This window comes from Cupressus sempervirens, chromosome 3, assembly GCF_028749045.1.
Source record: "Cupressus sempervirens isolate cs-2001-9-10 chromosome 3, ASM2874904v1, whole genome shotgun sequence".
Classification (NCBI taxonomy): domain Eukaryota; kingdom Viridiplantae; phylum Streptophyta; class Pinopsida; order Cupressales; family Cupressaceae; genus Cupressus; species Cupressus sempervirens.
The window spans coordinates 468,505,413-468,524,952 of NC_143120.1; the positions used below are offsets into that span (position 1 = coordinate 468,505,413).

At 38.4% G+C, this 19,540-nt stretch overlaps 1 protein-coding gene across 4 annotated transcripts in view; it reads right to left on the bottom strand.

The window, feature by feature from the left end:
• Positions 1 to 19,540, bottom strand: part of LOC149567168 (trigger factor type chaperone family protein) — a 225,029-nt gene that overhangs the window by 154,385 nt on the left and 51,104 nt on the right. For all 4 annotated transcript variants that reach the window (XM_089820353.1, XM_089820354.1, XM_089820351.1 and 1 more), the window contains exon 4: positions 1,932 to 2,020. In XM_089820353.1, the coding sequence (XP_089676479.1) occupies positions 1,932 to 2,020 (89 nt within the window). The remainder of the gene's footprint in view (positions 1 to 1,931; positions 2,021 to 19,540) is intronic.

Below are 19,540 nucleotides of genomic sequence, written 5' to 3' on the forward strand. Positions count from 1 at the left end.
AATCCGTCAAAATTGGTAACGGTCATTTCACTTACCTTTTCTTTTAATCTTTGTCAGGTTGCCCTCTTCTCCTTTTTGGGACAAATCTTGTTTTTGCATCACAATAATCCCTAAAGAAGAAATCACTCCTAACTTTGGGATCTGATATTGAGTATACTTCCGCAAGTTCTTCCAGATTATCAAAGGTTGGATTATTTACTTCTTCATCGACCATGAGTTCTTTCCTATGCAGAAAAATAGGTCTTCTTTGTCTAGGGGTTGATACTATTGTTGAGTTTTTATTTTCAGAGAAATTGGAGTTGGTATCCTGCACATTAGTCTGGTTGGATCTAGAACTACTGTTATTCATGTTTTGGAAGGCTTGGAGGAGAAGTTGGGTCATTCTTTCATTTTGCTCTCTAAGAGCTTGAGTGGTATGCTCCATGAAGACCTTTAATTAGTTGCCTATTTGTTCAGTTATGGTGTTATTAGTGAATGTAAACTTCTTCCTTTCCCTTTCCAAAGCCCTTTGGCTGGTTTGCATCAACTATCTTCTGTCCCTCTGAATGGCAGAATGGTCTCTGATAATGGCCCCTTCTAAATTTCCCCTGTAATTCTCCCACAACGATGGTTATTAATGCTATTAGTTGTTTGGTACAAGATATTGGAATCTGATCTATTACAGGTCTGGTCGCTAGTTTTTATTTTCTGTTCACAGTGATCTTTGCCTGATTTGGATGACAGCTGTAGGTGTTTCAATCTGTGGATATTCTCCTCCCTAACGATTACTTGACTGTTTGGTGTAATGACACTGAATCTGGTCTTGGTGTGCTCTTCTGCCCACAATTGTCTTCTCTGATCAGAATCTGTATTTTCCTGTGCTGCTCTATATATAACTGAATCTCTCTTAATGTTCTTCGATGCTTCTTTCTCTTAAATGATTCGATCTATCTCTTTATTACTGGGCACTGCCCGCTCCGAAGAGGATTGACATTTCTTGGAAAGCTTGATTGTTCTCTTCCTGACTTCATAACCCTTGAATGATGCCTTTCTGCTCTTAAATATCTCTCAATCTTGCTGAATGCTAGTGACCCTTAGGTGGCACCCTTTCTCCTGAAGGAATGATATCGCATCCACATGCCCCTTCATGGTTCTCTAAGCAAATCGTAACTTCTTAAAATTTGCTGCCTTAATCACTGTTGTCAGTTCTTAATTAATTACTATCATTGCCATTTTGGATCACTGTTTAATCTTAATACATAGTTGTTATCCCTCAATATACTGATAGCTGCTTTAAATATTGCATTGACTGCTCATTAATCTTCCAAAGTGAGTCACTACCTTGTTATGGGCTCTTGTACTTCTCGTACATGATGGAGGGTGGCATGGCATCAAGTAAAAAGGGAATTCAAAAAATTCAATCTGCCCAAAGTTGAATGAAAGGAGAAATCACTGCCTTCAGAGATTGTAATGTCTAATGAATAAGACTAGTTTCTGTTATTTGTCATCAATGCTGCCTGGGCGGCTTTTTTGTTATTAATGCTACCTGAGTAGGGGCATTACAGAGCCATTAGATGTATAATACTGTACAATTTTTAAAGTAACACAATACTTTTCTCACAAAAGCTTTCTCTTGAAAGGAGATATTATATGCCTGCGGAAAAATGCATCTTCTCTGAACTAATTTCATAGAACATTTATGATGTTCAACTTGCCTTCATCAATGTAAATGGCAATGAGGTAATATGTTTGCTTTGCACAAGAATGAGAAAATGCTATCCATGTTTGCCTTCATCAATAGGAAAAGAATAACACAGATCCTCAGTAAATCATATATAATGAGATATATTAAGAATTTTTCCAATAAGAATGAATAACATTGTAGGACAAAGAATGCAAGTTACTATCAATAAATTAAATGAAATGTAATAATGCATTTTTTTAAATTTTACCTTAGAAAGCTTGAGGGGGAGAAAGAAGCTTGTAATGCAGTAAACTTTGTCTCAATGTGCTCTGAGTCCTTCAGAGCCCTGTCTCTAACCTGAAACAAATGAGGATATTCATCAAATAGAACCCAAAATCCAAATGGTAATCACATCTATATTCTCTATGTTACATACATGCATACATCAATTCATCCATAGATACATATATGGAGACATGAATACATACATACATATAGATATCAACATTAAGAAAGAGCCATGAGATTGGTTCATATCCTTTTTGGGCTTTTTTTTTAATTAACATTACTTTGTCAATCAATAACCCAAGAAATGTCAGAACAAGGCAGAGTATTTAAGAATTTCTTGGTCTACCCAAAGAAATGTAGCTTCCAAAATTAGTAATTACACCATGTCTCTAATGAGCCATCCATTCAGTTGAATAACTAATCTTAGTGAAAACAATTTAAAAAATAAATATATCACCAAAACTTATGCTTTCATTCTAAGAGATTAGTGAACATGTATAATGTTGATAAGTAGAAGATATTTTCCACAGCAAGTCATATCGTGAGATTGTAATCAGGATCCAATTATATATGATGTCTCTTTTTTGTAACCTTTCCAACATTCTCAGGAGTTGAGCTCTAACTTTCTTTGAGAGTGCCATTCTTGTTAGAATGGAGTTTAGTTATTGGTGTTGCATTCACAAAACAAGATGAGTTCGTCGATGCTTTTCCAGGAAAATGCTCCCATTTCTGATACATTCCAAAATGCTTAGGGGGATATTCTATTTTTGGAAAGAGTCATTTTTTGTTAGATTGGATTTCTACTGAGCTTTTGACCATGTTGGCATAGTTATAACTCTCTTCCGACTATTTCTTTGTATTTTTTGCAAGTTGACTAGATGTGAAAAATAACTTACTAATTAAATATATTAATTATAAGGTGAATTTCAAGTTAAGTCCTAGGACTCGCCGCGGTTCATGCAGGTAGTCCAAGTCAGCAAGTTGAGCTGGCCTGGGTGAGTTTATATGACTTGCCACCATGACCAATCGGGTCATGACCCATGACCCGCATTACATGCCAAGTTAGTGGGTCATATCATGACCTATTGGATCCATGGTCTATGACCCAATTGGTGGCAACAACCAGTTGTACATGCAAAAAAAATTAAAAAAATTAAAAAGTATGTCTTCTTTTTTATACTTATATTTTATATTCTGCCCTCAAAGGTGTTATAGGAAAAGAGAGAATGGAAGAAAACAAGGCCACAAGTTTGCAACCAGTAGGGTGTAATGTTCCTATCATAAAATAAATTATTAATCAAACATGATTAATGGGCCGATTGATTTAGTATATCTCGGACCCATTTTTATTTTTGTTTCCGTAGGTACATGTTGCCATCGGCTAACATTGTACACCCTCAGGAAGGTTTCCCCGACGGGTATTTAAGCACGGCTTGTAGGTAGTTGTTGGTATGTGATATTGGGTTTATTTCTTCGTATTGCGAATTCCTATTGGAGTTCTCTGTTGTTCGCCATATTGGAAGTGAAAGATCTTCCCTACTTGGCTCTCACAATTTTGGTGGGATTCAACCCTCACCCTATTCTGTTGCTTGTAATACTTTGCTCGGATCTGGCAAATCAGAGCTCTATCATATTGCAAATTGAAGAAATCATTGTGTTCAAATTGATCAACTCTCTTGTATTGGGAAATTCAATCTCTTTCTTTATCTGCATTAAAATCTCTCTGTGGTCACACCATCCGTACACCCTTTTCTCCATTTGTCTGCAACTTCTGTACACCCCAGATCCTTATGTCACCTTGTACGGCCTCTTCCTGGCATCAACTTCCAGCAAACCGTATGGCCTCCCAATTTAACCATACAACTACCAAGTCTATTGTATGCCTACCAGTATACCGTACGGCCTACCTGTCACCCTAATGACATACCATATGGCCTTTCAATTAAAGGACGGCCTCTCAGTTTCAACCTATGGCCTCAACAGCAACCCTTCCAAATACCGTATAGCCTATCTAGGTTTTCCCTATGCAAGTTTGGTGATGTGGATTCGGGCATTCAACAAGTACACACACAGACAAACCTGTTTCTAAGGGTGGGTTGGACATCGAAACATTATAGTGGTATCAAAGCTTCAATCCTACCAGCCTGTGAATAGTGAATGAGAGTTTATAGCCGAAAGAGAAGAAGATCCCATTTGGTTGATAGAATGGCGAAAAAACCAGAACCCGTGGTTGCCTAACTTGTGGCGCTACTAAGAGAACTTGTGAGGAATCAAGCACAGATCAATGATACTCAACGACTCATGGAAGAAACTCTCAAGAAATTGGCAGACAATAAAATATTCGGTGAACAAAATGGTCACAGCGCAAACTCGATGTCGAGTAAACCAAACCCTCATCCAACACACTCTCGACCTTTCATGTCATCTTTTCCCCCACGAACGAAGGCACCACACGGAGGGAAGCGGACAACCTTTGAGGAAGTTCAAGAACAATTGTGAGAAGACTAGAAGAATGCGAATTTTGAGGAAGATATATCCTACAAAGACTATGCAAATCTGAGAATGAGATATTTGGGAGGCGAAAACCGAGGATATTTTAACAATGATCTCAGAAGGAAGTTGAGTAAAGTAAATTTGTCTCCATTGACAAATCTGGATCCATATCTGTGTAAGCATGGGTACTGAAGGCCGATACTTACTTCTAACTTAATCCTATGCCAGAAGAAGAAGCAATTAAATTTGCGACATTACACTTGGAGGGAGTAGCACATGAATGGTGGCATCACGACACCATCACACTAAGGCATGACCAAATAAATACCCCTGTGGAATTCACTGAGAGATTGATAGATCGATTTGATGGTAAAGATCCAGAACTTAATTTCAAAACTTTGGCACAACCGAAGCATACTAGATCAATTGACTAGTACATTACGAAATTTTAGAAACTCTCTGTTTTGGTCACGAAAGTATCCGAAAGAAGACATATAGTGCTTTTCATGGATGGACTAACAAAACAATTGAAGGGTTAGGTAAAAGGGTTCAATTCTTGTCAAACATTTAACACATTTTTGCTCGAGGGTACTCCTTTGAGATAGGGATGCTCAATACTTACACATCAAAGTTCAAACATTTATGTATTACAAAGAAAAAGAAAATGAACGTGCAACTAATTGAGATTGAGAGCACAAGAACTAATATCACATTAACAAAATGATTTGAATCAGAAACTGACTTTGGTAGGATTGTTTTTAAAATTGAAGCAGAAGCTATAATTTAACAGAAATGTTGTCATGAATTTTAACGTTTAAAACTTAAAAATTTCTCTATACAATAAAATCTCAATTGACCCAAGAATTCAAACAAATGTCTGAAAACCTAAATAGGGTAACTCTATCCAATCCATGGCCGAATTGAGGCAAGATATGCATGCTTTTTTTACCTCAAACCCCTTGAAATTATAGTTGCTTACTTCATATTTTCATAGCGTATTTACGTGCAATGAAAAATGGCACACCACACGAAATGTTGTGGAACTAACAAAACTACGATCAAAGAAATGCTAAAACCCTAAAGATTTCAAGAAAAGTCTGGAAAGAATATTGTGCCCTAAGCCTACTTCTCGTCTCCTAGGCATCAAGGAGATGTTCTCCCAGCCTTGCAATAGCAAAAAGTCAATGACCCATTCCAACTCCTGGATAGGAACTTGCGTCTTTCTTCCTACTGGCGCCTCCGAGTCCCAGACGAGTTGCATTCTTAATGTCGAAGTGCTTTCTACTCGCCCTTTCATTCTCAATGCTCTGTAAGGTACGTTCTGAGTGCTAGATAAGGCGCACTCTAGATGACGGAGACGATGTTAAAATGACAATCCTCAGTAGAGTAATCTCCATATGGCTGAAACCGTTGATCTAATAATAATTTGTTCTTATAATGGATAAAAGCTTATAAGATTGGGAAGTTGATTCAAGAACTTCCGAGGGTCGTAACTTTTGACCCGCACCTCCTTTCTTGAAATTTTCAACATGGATTCATTAGGAGATGTTATCTCCGTAGAAACTTGCACCTTTCTTCCTGTTGGTGCCTTCTAAGTGCCAAATAAGGCTCATTCTTAATGTCGGAGTGCTCTTTACTTGCTTGTGCATTCTGGGTGCTCCATAAGGTACATTCAAAGTGTTGGATAAGGTGCATCCTAGATAAGGTGCAACACAATGCATGCCCTGAGGTGAGGGCATAGGAGTTTCAATTCTACCACCGTGTTGGAGGCCATCAAGAAGGCTCGAAGTATGGCATCATCATCGATGTCATCCTCTCGAGGGTACCCGTCAGTGTTTCTAAGGGTCAAAGATAATAAACCTATGCCGAAGAAGTCATTGTTGGACGAAGCTACCAAATAGGAGATCCGAAGGAAGAAACTATGTTTCAACTACAAGGGACCATGAGAACCTGGGTACAGATGCCTCGAGAAAGGAAAAATTCACTACATTGAAGTCATGTCCAATGATGAAGACGAACACGAAGATCTACCCTCCAAAGACAACCATTCCCACAAAGACACCAAAATGGTTAGTTTGAACCGTACAGAGAGAATTGGAGCATTCGTATGGCGCAGAGGAACTATCGTCTTAGCTGGGAGCCCAAGGTGCACGGTGTTTCGTGTACGGGGAACCCTTCAAGGACAAAGGGTCATGGTGATGCTCAATAGCGAAGCAGCTCTAAACTTCATAAACTCATCTTTGTTAAAACGAAGAGGTCTACCTACTGAGACACATGCAGAATTCTAGGTCAAGGTCATCGGAGGATCCCTTCTGCGATATACACACCTTGTTCCCCAACTAAGTATCAAAATGGCTAACCACACTGTGACAAAGGATTTCTTTATAGTCGACCTAGATGATAGGGAGATTATTCTGGACATACAGTGAATGGAGACACTTGATGAGTATACTCAGAGCTTCAAACGAATGGACTTCACTTTTGGTGTCAACGGGAAGAAGGTTGTTCTCTGCAGAATGGCCAATGAGGTAACGAAGGAAGTTTGAGCACATCGGATGAGGCGATCTTTTAGCATGATGACATTGTTGGGCTACACACTATTTTGTTTTGCCCGTAAAAGGACAATGGACACCTCACCAGAATGACGATCTTTAGAATATCTTGAGTGCTCATGATGAAGTTTTTATGGACATTCCTCCTAGCATACCTCCCCATTGTGGGTTTGAACATACTATCGAGTTGGAAGTAGGTGCCAAGCTAGTCATAGCCACACCCTACTGCCATCCCAAGAAATTCAAAGATGAGATCAAAAAGACGATTCAAAAACTGCTTAAGAAAGGATGGATTTGTCTCAGTTCTAGCCCTTTTGCATCATTAGTAGTATTGGTTAAAAAGGACGAGACGATGCGCATGTGTGTGGACTACCATGTGTTGAACAAAAAGGTGATAAAAAATAGATATCCTATTCCTAGGATCGATAAATTCTTGGACAAATTACTTGGTGCGGTCTATTTTTTTAAAATAGATCTCCGCTCTGACTACTATCAGATCTGCATGAGGGAAGAAGGCGTGGAGAAGACGGCTTTCTGTTGTCACTACGAATATTATGAGTTCCTAGTCATGTCATTCGGATTAACGAATGCACCTGCTACATTCCAATCATGCATGAATCGCATCTTCCACAAACAATTGCATAAGTACTTACTGGTATTCTTCAATGATATCCTTATTTATAGCAAGACATGGCAAGAGCACCTTAAGCACATGAATGAAGTCTTAGGCATCATGAGGGCTCAGTCTTTGTTCGCCAAGCAATCCAAGTGTGAATTCGGTATGACAAAAATATTGTACTTGGGGCATGTTTTCAATAAATATGAAGTATAGGTTCATCGGGAGAAGATTTAGGCTATCCTTAATTGCCCCACCCCAAAAATCGCTCTCTAAGTTGTGAGTGTTTTTTGGACTGTGTAGTTCTTATCAGAGGTTTGTAAAAGGATTCTCTCAGCTCAACACACCATTAACAGATCTGACAAAAAAGGGTTCATTCTAGTGGAATGAAAGGGCGCAACGCATTTTTGATAAGTTGAAAGAAGTAATGAGCACTTGTCCCTTACCTGACTTCACTCAACCATTCATTCTGGAGTGTGACGCATATGGAGAAGGCATTGGTGTGGTACTGATGAAAGATTGACACCCCATAGCCTACGAGAGGTGGAAACTTTCACAAGCAGAGTTTCTATATTCCATTTATGACAAAGAAATGTAAGCCATCATTCATGCCCTAACCAAGTTCCGATAGTATCTGGTGGGTGCCAAGTTTGTCGTCTGTACTAATCATAATAGCTCGAGATATTTTGTAGAGCAACAAGACTTGAACAAAAGGCAACAAAAATGGGTAAGAAAGGTTCAAGTTTTTTATTTTGACATTGAATATGTGAAGGGAAAGAACACTGTGGTTGCATACGCTTTGTCCAAGAAACCCACTATTTGCATACTGACTCAGCAGCACATTTGTTGGTGGAATATTCCAAAAACACATTTTCCTGTGAGCTAATGGATGGCAATACTCAGGATGATCAGTACAAAGTGGTGAATGACATCATCTACTATAAGAATCGGATATACTTAGTGCCTGAATCCAAACTAAAGCAAAAAATCTTGAAGGAGGTCATGATTCACCCTTGGCTAGGCACCTAGGCTTCCTCAAAACTTACAAACAACTCAGGGAGAGTTTTTTATGGAAAGATTTTAAAGGAGACGTATTGCAGTATATAAGAGAGTTTGTAGTCTGCCAGAAAAACAAATCAAACATACTCTACCCGTCGAGTTACTGCAACCTCTGCCTATACCAAAATAGCAGTGGGAAATTATCTCAATGGACTTCATTACTAGACTCCCTAAGGTGAATGGGAAGGACTGTATCTTTGTGATAGTTGACAGACTGATGAAGTTTGCACATTTCTTCGCCATCCCCTCAGATTTTCAAGCCGCACAAGTAGCCGATCTATTTTTCAAAGAAGTTTTTCACCTACACGGGTGACCTCGAAACATTGTTAAAGTGATCGGGATGAACAATTTATCTGTATCTTCTAGAAAGAACTGTTTCGATTGGTAGGAACAGAATTATTGCCGAGTACTAGGTACCACCCTCAAACAAATAGACAGACGGAGATTGTGAACAAGTGGTTAGAAGGCTACCTTTAGAACTACGTTTCGACACAACGGGCATGGTCAAATGGATGCACCTCGGGGAATACTGTTACAATACCACCTACCACATCAGAATGGCACCTTTCAAAGCACTATACAGGTATGAACCCCTTTCATTCATCGACACAGTACTAGGTGACAATCGCCCATCAAGGGCGAGGGACTAGCTTCAGGAGGGACAGGACATCCTAAGATGCTTGAAGGAAAACTTACAAGGGGCGCAGAATCAACAAAAGATGTATGCCGATAGACATAGAATCGAGAGAACTTTCGAAATGGGTGACTTGGTCTATCTCAGACTTCAGCCATACCGACAGTCCTTGTTGAAGGAAAAGGGGAAAGAAAAATTGAAGCCACAATTTTATGGCCCTTATCATGTAGTTCGCCGCTTTGGTGAAGTTTCTTATGAGCTAGAACTTCCAGAGGGGAGTCGTATTCATAATGTTTTTCATGACTCCTGCCTTAAGAAAGTTGTGGGACAGAACATCATAGTAGCTATAGAATTGGAACCAGCCGAGATCATCAAAGTATGTGAGAAGACTCTACAGAACCCCACAGTGAAGGAAGATTTGGTACACTGGAGACATCGTTAGACGACGCAACGTGGGAAGGCGAGCACATTCTATAGCATCCGGCATTGCATTTGCTTGAGGACAAGCAAAATTTGGGACGGGAGGACTATAATGTTCTCATCATTAAATAAACTATTAATCAAACATTGTTAATGGACTGATTGATTTAGTATATCTCAAACCCATTTTTATTTTTGTTTCTGTAGGTAGGTGTTGTCAGCTATGGTTGTACACCCTCGGGAAGGTTTCACCGACAAGTATTTAAGCACAGCTTATAGGTAATTGTTGCTATGCGATTTTGGGATTACTTCTTTGTATTACAAACTCCTGTTGGAGTTCTATGTTGTTCGCCATTTCGGAAGTGAAAGATCTTCCCTACTAGGCTCTTGCGATTTCGGTGGGATTCAACCCTCACCCTATTCTGTCGCTTGTAATACTTTGCTCAGATCTGGAAAATTAGCGCTCCATCATATTATGAATTAAAAAATCATTGTGTTCGAATTGATAACTCTCTTGTATTGGGAAATTCAAAGTGGTGTCAACTCCTAGACAAAGTGGTGTCCCTTGCCAAACTCATTTCTTGGAAATGCTTCCCCCTTCGACGTAGTCCTACAAGAAGAAAACCCTCTACAATAACATCATATTCTTCAAAATATTCAAAATTACTTTAACAAGCTTTTAATCATAAATCATAACAGCTAACTACCATTTCACTTTTCATGAAAGAATAACCAACTTTCCAATATTTCAAAATAGCAATATAACATCTTAAACATAGTTCCAAGAATCGCGGCAATTCACGCCATTCAGTGATTTGATTCAAGCCAAACAATCTTTTGTGAATCAGTGAATCGGATCAGCGATAAAGGGTTTATGAAATAAGTTACTAAAATTCAAGGGTTTTTTTAATTTGCCAATTAGTGGCCAATTCGATTCCGATTCATGGCCGATTCATGATTCGATTTGGCCTTGCCGATTCCGATCCAATTCCGATTCTTGTTACTTTGATTTTAACTGATAACTAACATGTCATCTTCACATGAAATCCTAACGATTAATCATCTTACTATTTCATATGATCATAACTAGTTTTAACCATTAACTGAATTCACATGAAAAAGCACGACTATATGAGTAGTTTAAAAATCAAGCAAAAATTGGGATGTAGCATTTGTCATAGATATTGGCAGACTAGAAGACACATTTTTTGGTTAAGAACTCCAAGATTATATTTGTGTGCAAATTGATGGATGGCCAAATACAAGATGACAGATACAAAGTGGCTAACAATGTAATCTACTACAAGGATAGAGTCTATTCGGTGCCCAAATCAAAGATGGAGAAGATTTTGGGGGAAGTGCATGACTCACCTCTTGCAAGACACCTTAGGTACCTCAAGACATATAGGAAAATTTGGGAAAGGTTCACATGGAAGGGCCTTAACGATGATGTCCTATTGTGCATGTAGGAATGTTTCATTTGCCAATAGAATAAATTTGACCGTATTGTGCCTTGAGGGTTACTACAACCTTTAACAATACCTTATAAAAAATGGGAGAGCATTCTGTTGGACTTCATCTTGGACTTCCTAAAGTGCAAGGAAAGAATTACATTTGTGGTGTAGTGGACTGTTTGACAAATTATGCTCATTTCTTCGCCATCCCCATAGGATTTCAGGCAACTCAAGTGGCTGAGTTGTTTTTCTAAGAGGTGTTCCGCTTGCATGGCCTTTTGCAGAACATTGTCACCAATAGGAATAACCGTTTTCTCAGCACATTTTGGGTGGGATCAGTTTTCCTGGCAAGAACGAAATTACTTCCGAGTAGGAGCTACCATTCGCAAATGATGGGTAGACAGAGATTGTAAACAAATGGCTGGAGGGCTGTCTAGGAACTATGTTTCAGCGAAACAGAATGCGTGGGTCCATTGGCTCCATTTAGGAGAGCACTGTTACAACACTACCTATCACATGTCAATAGGTATGTCACCCTTCAAGGCACTTTATGGATATATGTCTTCATCACTTGTGGATCTTGCATTAGGCGACAATTGTGTACCGAGGGCCAAGGATTGACTATAGGAAAATTTGGATATATTGAAGTCTCTCAAGCACATCCTACGAAGGGCTCAAAATTAATAGAAGAGACATACTGATCAACACAAGATAGAGAGGAGTTTTGAGGTAGGAGATCTGGTTTACCTCTGGCTACAATTGTACATACAATCCTCCTTGAAGAAAAGTAGTGTCCAAAAAGAAGTTGAAGTCATGATTCTATGGACCCTATATGATAAGAGGGGGCAAAGTTGCCTACATGTTGGAGCTTCCTAAGGGAAGCTAGATTCACAAGGTTTTTCATGTTTCATGGCCTAAAAAGGCAGTCGGTCAACGTGTCACAGTTTTTGAGGAACTTCCACCCATGACGAAGAAGGAAAACTCATTTTGGAACTTGTAGAGATCATCAACATCAAGGAGAAAAAGTTGAGGTTGTGCACCATCAAGGAGTACCTAGTTCGTTGGAAGGATTTGTCAATTGAAGATGCCACATGGGAAAGCGAATAGATCTTGGAGCATCTAAGTCTACAATTTCTTGAGGAAAAGTAATTCTTGGGTTGTGAGGACTATAATGTCCTTGCCATAACTAAATAGTTCAATTGAAATAAATTGTTGTATGGCCCTATACTTAATAATATCTTTCAGGTCCTTTTTCATAATTACTTAGTATAATTTATTTGGTGTTGGCCTATTTGTAAACCTTTGAAAAACTTCTCAGAGCTCATTTATAAGGCTGAGTTCAACATAGTTATAGGTATATTGAATTTTATGTTTTATTTGTATTTGTTGTTTGCCGTTTTGGAGCTGCAAGATCCTCTCTATTAAAGTACTTTGTAGTTTTGATGGGAGTCACTCCTCACCCTATTCTGCCTGTGAATCTCAATTACTGTAATCAAGGATCTGTCTTGTGTGGAAATACCATATTATTTGTTGACTATTCATTCCTTCATCTATGTGGTCTCATTCATTGCAACTACGTTGTTTATTAAATAATGTGTTATGGATAAATCTTGATCTAGCATATAACAGATAACATAAATTCTATCCAAATGCGACCTTGGACTAGCCATACTAGTAGAATCTTAGGAAGGACCATACTTAGTAGTCATTAGAGTGGCTGTACAGTTGACTATTCTTACAACACGAACATTAATATTTTTGTACCGAATGGAGGATTATAGTGAAACGAATATGGGGCCTACTATGACATTGTACAGACATTTCACCATATGGCTAGGGGCTACAACATTGGGTAGACATCCTATACCATATCTGTAAAGTGGAGAGAGTCATACGCAAAAGTTCATTGTCATACGACAGGAATCTGGAATCTGGAACCGTATGCAAGACACATGACCATTGTCCACCATTTCGATTGGAATTAAATCTCACCATAGGGGCATTGCTTGAAGGCCCTACGGTAGAAAAAAATGTTGTACAAGTGAAGCGAAGGGACTGTATGGAGATATGGGCCGTACAAGTGGTGTCAAGGGTCCGCATGTACTAAAACAAGCCATAACCACTATTGGCACATTACAGTTTGGAGTGTGGGATTTCTTTGAATCCTAAGAGTGTATATTGAGAGTCGAAGAAGGAAATTTCCTAGGAGTAAGGACTGATCCAAAATGAGTCAGAGCCATTGATCTTATCCCATAGGCCAAGATAGCTTAGCTAAGCATTCCAACCATTCTTTGGACATATCAATTTTGTTAGGAGATTCATTTCTAACTTTGCAAAAAGTCAAAAACTTTTTTCAAGGTGCTCAAGAAAGGACAACTTGTTGTTTGGGACAAAATCAATGGATTCATTTATCGAGATCAAAGATGCACTTAAGATGTGTAACAACCAGATTTCCTGGGTCTTAAATAAAAACTAACATATCAAAGACAATACAGTTATTACTTCATTTTCATAGGAAGGTAGTTATATTAGTTACGTTCATGTGAATGAGATTAACGGTTATAATCAATTAAACGGAAATTTCATAACTAGCAATTGAAAACACCATCAATGAAATTACTATGGAAATTAAAATCTACATATCATGGAATTCAAAACCGAAATCACTCTAGGAATGCTTCTAAAAAACCTAGGTTAGTCCACAAATACCACTTAGGATCAAATGATGATTATCATCAAATATCACTATATCAATTAGGGCATCAATTATCATTGGATCATTTAGGGCATCGCATACCATTGTATCAATTAGGGCATCTATTACCATTGGATCATTTAGGGCATCACATACCACTCTATTAATTTGGGCAATATATTCGGTTAGGAAAATACCCTCATATTCATTATTCAAATAGATGCAAGACTGAAATAACAATCCATCAAACAAACATATCTCTTGCATATAGATATATATTTCATGCTGTGAATTATATGGCGGATACTTTGATATGGCATCGTGATGCAAAGGAGATGGCAAAGGAGGAATAAGGATGGATGTTTTTACTAGAAGCAAGCACATTTTCATGGGGGCAACATGGATAGTACTTTATCACGGCATTCTCATGGAAAGGAGGAGATATTCGTGGATATTTCCTTGCCTAAAGAAGTTAAAGAGGATTCGGCTTTGTGGGAAAAATGGCTGTTATAGGGCGTTTCATTGGAGATAGGGTTTCGAGAGAGAAAACTAAAAAATGGGTGGAAAACAATTGGAACAAAGAAGTCATCATTAAATTCATTGCCAAGAATTTTTTTATCGTTATTTTTCAAGATGAGGAGGATAGGAATTCAATATTAACAGGCCATAATTGGTTTTTCGGTCTTTCTCCCCTCTAACTTCAGTCGTGGCAACCCAACTTCAATCTGTTACCTTTGGGGATTTATCAGAATCCAATCTAGATCAGATTGTATAATCTTTTGCTTGAATTTTGGGGAGATTCAACTTTGGAGCATATAGGCTGTTCTTTAGGAACGCTCCTAGAGGTGGATGAATCCATTGTCAACAATGACTCATATTTGTGTGCAAGAATTAAATAAGCGGCTGTACAAAAAATGTCGGATTTCATCAATTTGAAATTGGGAGATTCATCATGGAAACAATCTATTAAAGTGGAGGACGAGCTGTTGGAATGCATGAAATGTGAGTTCAAGAATCATTCAGCGATGGATTGCAGGGTCTTTGTTAAACTTGCCAAAGTTTGGAGGAAAAAAGAAAACATAATGGTTTCTAAAACCACTATTAGGCCTCAGGAGAAATCTACGGTGAAATTGACTTTGACTCCTTTGAGGATGGATAAGGAAGTAGGGGAATGTTTGTCAGCCCGCTCTAATCAACCACAAGTCAAGGATTGTTCCAAGGAAATCATCCTGTTCTCTCACTGTAGGTCAGGTTCAAAAGTGGACTATGATAGAGATTCTTCAGAGGATCATCTGGTTGATGAGTTGGATAATATTGAGCCCAAATGTATTAGTCAGTCGGCAAATCTTCTTCTGGGAAAAGAAAAAGGAGGCAGAGGAAGAAGAACGAATAGACGCTTGAGGGAAGATAGGGTTAAAGAGAAGGGCATTGTCAGTGTTTGGACTTCATGAAGAAAGTCAAGGGAGGAGGAATCTCCCTTGGTGGAAAATGAAAGTCTCTTCATGGGACATTAGGGGTCTATCCACCCTTGACAAAAAGCGCTTATTACAAGAAACTAAACTTAGCATTGACAAAGCTCTTAGTCTTGTGTTCTCATGTAAACATTGGGAAGGCTTTTTTCAGGAAGCCAAATGTGCTTCGGGTGGAATTGGTTTCTTCTGGAAACCATCCTTCATCAAGATGTCTCAATTGGAGAAACACGATCACTAGTTGTTTGGAATGGTAGAATTAATCAATGAAAATGTCTCCTTCCCTATTTTTAACATATACGGTCCTATAAAAACTGAAGATAAATTATTATTATCGAAAGAGCTTACAAACAAAATTGCGAGTGTGGGGTCAAACAAGATCATCTTAGTGGGGAATTTCAATGCCATTTTGGAGACAGAGGAAAAATATGGAGGTGATAATAAAAGAACAAGGGTGATGATGATTTTAGAGATTTTATTTTAAACAATAATTTGATAGATGTGGTGACTTCGAATGGGCTTTTCACGTGGTCTAACAGAAGATCCAATTTTACTACAATCTCTGAGAGATTGGATAGATTTCTGGTAGATTCTTTCTGGTTTGAAACGGACTTCAAAGTGGAATCAAATATTACTCCTATGTCATTATTTGATCACTATCCCATCCAACTTAACATTTTATCTTCCATTCCAAAGGACAAGGGTTGTTTCAGGTTTCAAAACATGTGCAGGAGAGATGACAATTTCTTGTCAAATCTAGCAAATTAGTGGAAAAGCAGCGATCATTTCAAGGGTACCCTGAGTTTTTTCATGGTAAATAGATTGAAGGAGATCAAAAGAAAAATCAAGAAATGGAATAGGGACTCCTTCAAAAGTATTTTTACAGAAAAACTTAAGAGTTGAAAAAGAACTAGAACTCTTGAATAATTTAGTGATAGCTTCAGGAATGAACAACTTGGAATTTGAAAAAGAAAAAATTCTAAAAGAAGAACTAGCAGAACTCCTTTATAGGGAAGAAATATACTGGAAAGACAAGTCAAGAGAAAATTGGATCAAAGAAGGTGATTGTAATTCAAAGTATTTTCACGCTTCGATGAAAGCTAAAAGGGCTTAGAACAACATCAATCACATTCAGGATGGACAGGATTGTGGCAGGACAACAAGGAATCTATTGAGGAGATTGCTACATCTCACTTCCAAAACATTCTGGGATCTACAATTGATTCCTTATCTTCTTCAGCCTCAGCATTCCTAGATATCATTCCAAGATCAATTTCTGATGATGTCCTATAACTCACAATTGATGAAGCTTTTCTTGCTTCAAGTAATAAAATAGGTTGTTTTTGACAATCCAACGTTTAAGGCTGCAAGTCCAGACGGTTTCCCAGCAGAATTTTTTCAAAAATGTTGGTCTTTCATGGGGGAAGACATTCTCAAAATTATGGAATCCTTCCGGATCAAAGGACCAAAAAAAACAAGAACCTGCATCAATGGATGATTTTAGACCGATCGCGCTATACAATTCTTTATACAAAATACTGACAAAGGCAATGGTCAATAGGCTCAAACCAATACTTAGCAGAATCATTTCGACAGAACAACATGGATTTGTTCAGGGTCGGGAAATATCTAACAGAATCATTTTGGCAGGGGGAACTATACACAGTATGCATTGCAGCAAAAAGCCAGATATGATCATTAAATTGGATGTCAGCAAAGCCTATGACAGAGGTTGTTGGCCTTTTCTTATCGAACTCCTATCTCGGTTTGGTTTCTGCCTGAATGGATCAAAAGCATTCATTTTTGTATCTCTTCAATACATTTCTCTATTTTTGTTAATGGATCAATTACTGGTTTTTCCCAAGCCACTAATGGGATAAGGCAATGAGATCCCCTGTCTCCCTTTCTATTTGTAGTGATGGTAGAAGCTACGGGCCGCCTTATTAAGCATAATAAAAGGATTGGTAATTGGTGTGGATTCTCAATCACAAACAATATAGAGCCCATTACGCACTCTCAGTTTGCAGACGATGCTATTTTATTTGGTGCGGCTTCAATTCAGGAAGCTGTGTATTAAGGCAGTTTTTTCAGAATATGAAAAAGAATCGGGCCAAGTAATGAATGTCTCCAAATCTAGGGTTTTTTTCCTACATACCAATAAAAAATTGAGAGAAGCCATCACTAAAATTTTGAGGTATGAAGAAGGTGCTTTTTCCATTCAATATTTGGGAGTACCTCTATTTGCAGGGCGCCTGGACAATAATCTCTGGAATGGGATCATTGATAAAATTTGGTCCAAAGTTTCCTCATGGAAGAATTGATGGCTACCTCAAGCAGGAAGGACCATAATGATTAAATCAGTTCTTTCTGCCATTTCCATATACTATTTGTCAGTTTATAAAATTTCCAAGAGATATGCCTCTGCGATTGATGGATTATTCAAAAAAAAATTATGGGAAGGGGCTAAAACAGACAAGAGGATTCATCTCATCAATTGGGACATTGCTTGCTTGTCCAAAGAGGAAGGAGGAGCTAGTCTACGGAGCATGGATTTTCAAAACACAGTGTTGTGAGCCAAGCTGGCTTGGAAATTGTATAATAATCCGGACAAACCTTGGTGCAAAATTATTAGTGCAGAGTATCTTGGTGCTTGGGACCCGGATAGGATTTTGACTGTTGCAGAATGACCTCCTGGCTCAGCTTTCTGGAAGCATATATGGGGTAGTAGACATGTCATCACCAAACATCTTACATGGCAGATAGGCAATGGGAATAGAGCTCTCTTTTGGAGAGACTCATGGTTAGGGGAGAATCTGTTGGAGAGTTTCTTCCCAAAGAGAGATTGGGTGGACAGAATGGAATCCACTTTTGGCAGGAAGGTGACTAACTACATGTTATTTAATTCCTCCACTCCGAAAGTCAGTTGGAGGAGTGTGGGTGAACTAGGATTGGCCAATAACATTTGCTTGCAGGAGTTGCTAGCAAACAAAATAGTCTTGCATTCTAACGAGGAGGATTATTTAATATGAGGTGCATCAAAATCAGGAGCATATAAAGTAAAGATGAGGTACGAGCTTCTTAGACGCAGACAGAATAATATTTTTTGGCCAACAAATTTGTGTTGGGGTAAGTGGCCAATGCCTAAGGCTGGTGCTTTCTTATGGGTGGCTTTGCATAGTAGGATTCTAACCGGGGATAGATTGAAAGCTATCGGCTTTTCAGGCCTGCACTGGTGCATCATGTGCAGAAAAGAGGAAGAAACCACGAATCATCTCCTTTTATGGTGTCTAATCACGAGAGAGTGCTAGTATTGGCTTCTAAACAAACTATAGTGGTAAGGAATCAGAAATAGGACACTAAGAGATTTTCTTTTTTCATGCCCTCAAGATAGTATACACTCTAAATGGGGAATCTTCTGGATTGTATGTCCATCCATGATTATTTGGCACATATGGAAAGAGAGGAATCAGAGGATATTTAAAGATAAAGTTTTGGATATCGAGCTAATCAAAATGAAAATCCAAAGGGCAATAGAGGAAGTGGTGAATAACAGAATTTTGGGATTAAATTATAAATTCTTGGCAAAATGGAATTTGGACATGGAAAGAAATTGGAATGTCAAGCAAAGAAATGATCATAGATTGAAAGGCTCAAAAGTGGACAGAAAGGCGATTAGATGGCAGGCCCCTCCAAAAGGATGGGTTAAACTGAATTTTGATGGAGCTAGCAAAGGCAATCCTGGAGTAAGTGGTATAGGAGCAATCATCAGAAATGATAAGGGAGAACTGTTGAAAGGGATAGCAAGGAATTTGGGATTCACTACCAATAATGTGGCGGAAATTTTGGCACTCGAAGCAGGTTTGGATTGGTGTTCATCTAGTAGTCATGATAAAATTATCATTGAAGGTAATTCACAGATTATAATTAATGGGATCTCCAGCTTATCGTTCCAGGGTACAACATGTGTACAGAGAACACATGTTTCTTTGGAGAATCTATATGCAAGAGATAGGTTTATTTGATGGATTGTTATTTTAGTCTTCCATTTATTTGAATAATGAATATGAGCGTATTTTCCTAACCAAGTATATTGCCCAAATTGATATAGTGGTATGTGATGCCCTAAATGATCCAATGGTAATAGATGCCCTAATTGATATAGTGGTATGCGATGCCCTACATGATCCAATGATAATT